Source organism: Pecten maximus, chromosome 10, assembly GCF_902652985.1.
Source record: "Pecten maximus chromosome 10, xPecMax1.1, whole genome shotgun sequence".
Taxonomy (NCBI): Eukaryota; Metazoa; Mollusca; class Bivalvia; order Pectinida; family Pectinidae; genus Pecten; species Pecten maximus.
Genome location: NC_047024.1, coordinates 9,197,143 through 9,204,765, shown reverse-complemented (window position 1 = coordinate 9,204,765; position 7,623 = coordinate 9,197,143). Strand labels below are relative to the sequence as shown.

Here is a 7,623-nt window from a genome sequence, read left to right as displayed (position 1 = left end):
TGTAACCTATGTACATGATGATTATATTCAAATATGTAACACCTACTCCTTCGAGTTGTGTGTGCGTATCGGTTTTATCTTTAAATTATGTGTACGACATGTAAGTGATGTTGACAGTTTATTTAATGTAAAACAATCAGTATGATTATGTATTATACCGACAATTGCATTTTGTAGGACAATGTAAAGCATGTAGATATCAAGCGCCATTCTGAAACTCGAACAGAATATCACCGGGAAAACTGCAATGGCTCTTCCATCGACCACGCAGGAGATTCTGCGAGAACATGGATTAATAGCTGAGAATTATGTTGGACCTGATTCATATTTTGCAATGGTAAGCAAAATATTAGGAAGCGATGCTAGAGAAAAAATTTCAGAACTTCAAAGTCAACCCGAATTCAATTTGTTCTTTTGTGCATTTGAGCCTGATTTTTTCTGTCGACCTCAAGAAACCTTATATAACCCAAATAAGATACGTCAAGCGTGTCTGAATAGAAGTAAGAAACATCGAACGGGCCCTTGTAGACGAGATATCTACGCCACAGCCGAACTTCTGCAACGCGCTATCCATATGTTCCATATCACAGCAGACGCACTAGATTTGGATGTCTTCCTTCCAACATTTTGCAACTTGACTCATGGAAACGAAAGAGAAATCAAAATGCTGATGCTTCTGGAACGTGAGGAAATTAGGTTTTATCGACTGAAGCGTGTAGAGTCACAAGAAAACGGGACAACGTCAGCAAACAGAAATCAATGTGACTGCAACAAATTTCACTCTAAACTTACCGAGCCCTCTGTACAATTGTATGCCAGAGGCTTTGTCCTAGATCAGCTTGTAGAAAACCATTGGGCGTTTCACCAACCTTCAACATCAAGAGATTTTAGTTTTTATAGATGTTTGAGCCAAGCAATTTATGGTGATGAGAAGTGGTTCCCCCTGATAAGGAATCTTATCGTGGAATTCGAACAACAAGAGGATTTTCTTCCAATTTTTCAAACATTCATTACCCAGACGGGAAGAAATCAATCGGGTGATATGACTACACAGACCAGGAATCACTTTTCCCAACAAATCAATGGATCAAGGCATCCAGGAACAGGCGAAATTTATGCTGCTTCGTCCTTATTTTGTACAGAAATATTCATTTGGAGCGAAAATCGAAAAGAATGGAATGTGTACCATCCTCTCCTCCTACCGACAAAAGCACGTCAACATTTCGTCACATTGGCAAAACTCGACGAGGAATTTGAGCTCCTTGTCCCAGCAGTGGTCTCGTGTAACTGTCAGCTAAAGAGGCCACCGGTCAGAACAATTAAGGATCAACGAAGCGAACTGGAGAAGGCTGCCTGGGATTTGACTGGTAATATATTGTATTCAACAGTGTTTGATTTAATATGGCAACACGATAATTGCGTTTCTCATCTAAATTCCTAAAGGTGTTTATTTATAATAGACTTAAATTAGTCGTAACATGTTAACGGGCTTTATTTAATTTGTCTGCTATCATGTGTGTTTGATAGGACAATAACTTTCCAAAGAAGGCAGTTTAATACGCTAGTCGTAAATTAAATGTGACCGAGGCATTATATGATGCATAGAAAACTGTTTTCATTATGAAATGTATATTTGTTTCACCTACACTTAAAGATTATGGTAGAAAAAGTAATGCGATTCGAAAGAAACTTTGTTAAATACAGTGAAGCAAAAATGAATTAAGTTGAAAGTTACCTTTAAGATGAGTTTCACAAAGGTTTTGCTCTAGATGACTAGGTTGAACAAAAACGAATATAAGTCTTATAGTTTCAGTCTCTGTGACCGTAATTGTATTTAAATATTCTACGATTTTCATGATATCAATATGGACAATCTCATTTTAATAAGCGCCTTTTCTTGTTTTTGAAGCTTTTAAACCATGCTGCCAAGATAGGAGACATGGTCCGCATACCCACCTGCAGTTCCTAGCCAGCGGTGCACATCAACACTTTTCGGGATCAGGAATACGTCATACTGGTAGCCGACTGTCCACTGATGCCGAACATGTGTCGGTACTGTTGAAAGTGAAAGAGCGACGATTGGATATAAACCATACAATTGGTGGTACATTTCAGCAGTGCATACTCAAAGAAATATATGGTACAGATGACGTTAACGAAACGGCACAATTTCCAGTGTCGGTAGGAACTCCAAACGACGAGGATATAATGCGTACCGCTAACTGGCTGAAACGACCCATCTACATATTTACCAAAGACGGGTTACATACGGAGCACAAATGGGAGGCATTTTTGCCGGAACAAGTATCATCTCATCAGTGTCGGTATTACGTTACCCTCTACAAAAATCCTGATACCCAGCTCTACGACAGAGTCGTACCTATCCGGGGCTGCAACTGCTCCGTGCCACCTCCAATCGAAATACTGAGAGATGAAAGCTATAGAGGTAAGTATTAATGACCTGTGTGGAATCCCACATGGGGTTAGTAGATCAAATGTTTAGTCTTAATCGTCTTTATATCTTCATTCTCAATAACAATAACATATCAAAACCACTATCAATATAAATAATGTTGTTAATCCGATTTCAAATATTTTTTATTTTGTGTGCAAATAACACAAAGCAAAACATTTTTGTTTGATCGCTTATCATTGCACACAGGCTTGAATACATGTAGGTACATGCCATTCCTTAGGAACATAAATCACACATTTCTATTCAAGTATCTAATTCTGTCCATATACATGTTCCTTAATTATTCTCGTTGATGATTTAAACATATATCTTTCTTGATATATCAAGTAATTGACCGCAATTCAATATCGTAGTTTTATTCCATCAATTTTGTTGTCGTCGTCGGCGTCGTTACTCATACTAGCTTTCCAGGCTTGTCTTTACAGGTCGCCACATCACTTTATAACCTAGTATAGTGTATGCGGCTTTGCCATACTGATATCCTGACACACAGTTTGAGTTAGAACCCCGTTTCAATATTCCATGTTTTACTTGAGTTATGGCCCTTTGCTTGGGAAGTTCTGGTAATTACCTGTTTCCCTTGCTTTTTTTCGCTACCGCTTAATACATCAATTTGTTGCTTGGCATACGGCTTTATCATATGAGACCATATATTAAGTTTGAACCCTGCTTTAAAAAATTGCATTTGTTGCTGGAGTTATGGCTCATTGGTTCTTGCCGATATTCCATTTTTTGCTAGATTTATGGCCTTTTACACAAAGGAAATTATTGATATTACCTACTTTCTGGATTTTTTTCTCTACGTTTGCTACATCAAATTATTACTATGTGTGTGGTTTTATTATATTAGATGGAGTTTGAACTCCATGTCAAAATTCTATCCTTTGTTAGAGTCCTTTGCGCATAGGTACATTTGAGTAATTATCATAATTGACAGATTTTCAGCATTGTTTCGCTACCATTTGAAACGTTGTATATATGTTAATCAAAATGGAGTACAGGTCGATTTTGGACCCTGTATTAATGTTCTTTACCTTTCTTGAGTTATTGCCCTTTGCACATAGGAAATTTTCATAATTAAATGCTACTACTTTGCAAATCAGTATGTAACTTGATTTACGAAGATATCACAATTGGAATTCAGTTCTTATGTCAAATTCGATCTTTTCTAGAGTTATGCCACACGCAATAGTATCGTAATCATGACCCATCCTCATATGACCTCAGATGCTGCATTAATCAACCAACCGGCAAAAATACTTTTTATATGGTGACCATGAATTTTCAAAATGACACTCTTTCAATTAAGTGAGCGCAGACGATACATCTACTTCTGTGGAATTCTAGTTAAAAATTACATGTTAGTTTCTTAACTACTTTCTATTTTCAGAACATATCTCACGTAGCGAGATTAAAAGGAACAAACGTCATAACCCTATGCTGGAATATTTTCTGGAGAACATAACAGAAGATATGATAACGAACGAAAACATATATCCTCCTGAAGACCTGAATCCTCCAGTAAGTAGTGTGCTGTCTGATATTTACCACGCGCTACAACGCTACGACATGGCGGACAGGATTGTGGATACTATAGAAGGAAGCAACTCACTCTTTGCATGTTTGAGTAAAGAAATATTTGGAAATAGCGAGAAGGACAACATCATAGCCAGCTTGATTCTTACTGAACTTTGTGAAAATGAGACAACGTACGCGGTCCTTTACTCGGGAGCAGCAAACGCTAAAGTACAGACAGAATCACTTGCTTCTCTACAGGGATTTGGTGAAATCGATTTATTGGCAGCGGCTACTTTTTTGCAAACCAGGATTCTCGTCTTACTGGTTGAACCAGATGGAACAAGCCGGTGGAAGGAATTTACACAAATGAGAAGGAAGCCACGGCCACAACAAATGCCACGATTGCAAAGTGTTTGCTTGAGAGAAGGAACTGCTGATAAATACTGTATAACCCTTCTACGGAACGCATACGGAGAGTTCTATCGGATCTTACCTAAAGACCGTATCTGTAATTGTCAAATGGAACAAATTGGTGTTCCTGGGAGGAAGGAGGGGTCACTAAGAGATGATTTCACGGCACCAGAGCTTGACGAATTCGCCACAGGAATCCCAGACATCTGGTCACGTACGTATCTACAATATAGCGTATGTGTAAAAGATAGATATTCTGAATCCTCCATTGGTTGAGTGCAGGGTGGCGTAAATGATCAAATCGTGCCATAAAAAGTAAAGATATTTGTAGGATATTATATCAAACTGCAATGTAAAGTGACTGAATTTCAAAGATAGACATTTTTATAATTCCCGATCTATACATGGACTGTATTACTGGAAACTCTTGTACGCCAAGCACACATTTTGAAAATGTCGTTCTTTTATTTGTAGAAACAAAACGAAAGGCATTTCTTACTTTCCGAACTTTGGATTCTGCCCTAGGAAAAGTTTACTGTGATATCAACAATCTTTACAAGATCCTGGAGGTTCAGCTTGTCTTACATGAAACAATAATTCGAAAAGTCGAAAGTCGACGAAGAGACGCAAACATAACCACTGTCACTGGATCTATGGTATCTGCAGTTGGCACAGCGATAATGATCGGTGGTGCGACATTCGCTGGACCAACGGGAGGGAGAACACTAGCAGTTGCTGGAGTCGCCGTGTCACTCTTGGGTGTAGGAAGTGTTGCAGGAAGTACATTGATAGAGGGAGCTCTTTCATCAAAGGATCTTGAACATATTATTAAAATCAATGAACTCCTGGAGGTTATTGCAGAAAGTACAGTTGCTTCTGTGCGAAACCTCAATAAAAGAATCCGAACAGTGTTTGACGAGCAGTTAGGAGGCGAAAGCGAGCTTCTAGGACATGTAGGTGATTACAACTTTGACATATTAGGAAACTTACAAATCATTCCTACGTTGTGTATGTTAGAGGAAATGTGTCATGCTGTGTCTACACTCCTGTCACGGCTGGCAGTGAAAACCTCTTCGGTCATATTGGGAAAGCTATTGGCGGGGTTTTCGATGATCTTTGATGGCATTATGATAGCAATGGCAGTTCGAAGTTTAAAAACTGGAAGCAAAACGAAAACCTCCGAAAGATTGCGGAAAAACCAGTATCAGCTACGAGCCGTGAAATCGATTCTAAAAACATATATTCAGAAAGCAGAATAATAGCCTGATCTATAAACCAGATATATATATATACTGAAACGAAAAAGAAACGCAACATGGAAAATTGTGATTAATTTTGTATTAAATATACATATCTGTATACAAATCGCGGAAATAAACATGCACCCTGCCTAACACCCATACCAATCTTCAAAATCACCCAAGTGTGACTAGAGACCTATGCACTTCCGGCGCGGTAAAAACATCAAAAACCGTGCCTGTACAAACATATGCGTTCTTTTTTCATTCAAACCAGTATCAATTCATCACTAACATTGAGCCACATCATCGCCAATACTTTTGCAAACAATAATTCCTTTTACAATTATGCCACGGTTATCAAAGGTTGATAGAGGACGTGCTATAGCGATGCTTCTGGCAGGGAACACGCAACTTCACGTCGCTCGACAATTCAGAGTTCACAAATCGACTATTAATCGATTAGTTTCACGTCTTAACGCAACAGGAAGAGTCGATGACCAGCCGAGATCAGGACGTCCACGCGTAACGTATAATGAAATGACTCTTCTTACTTTAATGATACTTTTTATTAAAGTTATACGTGTATCTTACATACATATAACATACATAGGTATCCATCTGTACATGTATCGGTACTGGCCTGTCCTGGGCAAAAGCCCAGCCCAGGACTTAAGTGTCCAGGAATGGCTCCCTGGAAACCGACTGTCTCATATAGTAATTACATCTAATCTTTTATAGTACTAAGTCCTAGGTATGAGTGTATATGATTGATAGGTACATGATAATACGGAAGACGGCTGTCATATAGCCTAAGACAATATTAGATAACCATGTACAACATGCACCATTAATCTCAGATCAACTACGTCAACAGGTAAACAGGATTGGTGCCAAAGGGCAAATATGTGTAATATAGACAGACCTAGGAACAGTTTTGGATATAAAATCTGATATATATTTTTAACTAAATTATAAAATAATTTATTATATTTCATTCGTCCCTTTGTCAAAAATGATTTCAAATTAGATATAATTTCGACATCATATAAGTAGATTCTAAAATAATTAATTATGTTGATAACGTCCCTTTGTCATAAATTATTGAAAAGTAAGAGAAATATAACATGTTTAGATTATGTAAAACAAAAAATTAAAATAACGAAAGAAATTGTGGTGAAGGCTAGATACTTATACTAAATATTATGACGGTATACTGTTGAATGAAATGACATTCATTATACATTGCTTAAATTAGAATAAGAAATGAAGTCATACAGATACAAATAATGAATGGAATACTAATCATGAAGTTACATGATTACATTACGTAGTACGTAACAAAAATCATAAAGCAATAAAGCTTATAATGAAATAACATAGCAACATATATATTTCTGATAGTAATATCAAATATATTAATCAAATAATATTTAGTTTGTACTTTATATGTGTACAAAAACTTAAAATGTGTACTTGAAATGTATTAAAATATATAACCAAGAGATAAGAATTAAATTCACACAATATTTTGTTCACACAGTTCACTTGTTGTAATTCCAGTATCAATGTCCAACGTAATTAAAGAAATGTTTATGTACTGTTATTAAAATGAATGTAAAAATGAAATGGCGTGGATACGATGTACAACCATCTGTAAATCCAACTGTGAATTCTCGCACATCAATTAGGCTGAGAAGATGTAAAAAAAAATGTCAGAAAGTTCCATGTAATGTAAAGATGTTCCTCTTCGGAAGTGGAAGTGGTATATCCTTTTTCCTCGGCAATTGTACTGCATCGAGTATTCCAAATCCGTCGAATAATCTTGTTAAGTGTTAGTGGATGTGTAAATGTAGATATTTCTTCTTCGGACAAGGAAAATATATACTTATTTTTCCCTGGCATTTGAACTGCATCAGGTATTTCCTTATCCGTTGAAGTATGGTGCGTTGTTATGTCGTTTGAGTGCAGTAGATTATA

The 7,623-nt window shown here is 37.0% G+C and overlaps 1 protein-coding gene across 1 annotated transcript; it reads left to right on the top strand.

Annotated features, from left to right (window-relative positions):
• The first annotated feature begins 247 nt into the window (after positions 1–247).
• LOC117335981 lies at positions 248–5,679 on the top strand. The gene is made up of 4 exons (XM_033896282.1): positions 248–1,367; positions 1,910–2,446; positions 3,867–4,619; positions 4,880–5,679. The coding sequence occupies exons 1-4, from the start codon at positions 248–250 to the stop codon at positions 5,662–5,664; spliced, it is 3,195 nt and encodes a 1,064-aa protein (XP_033752173.1). The 3' UTR covers positions 5,665–5,679.
• Positions 5,680–7,623: the final 1,944 nt, after the last annotated feature.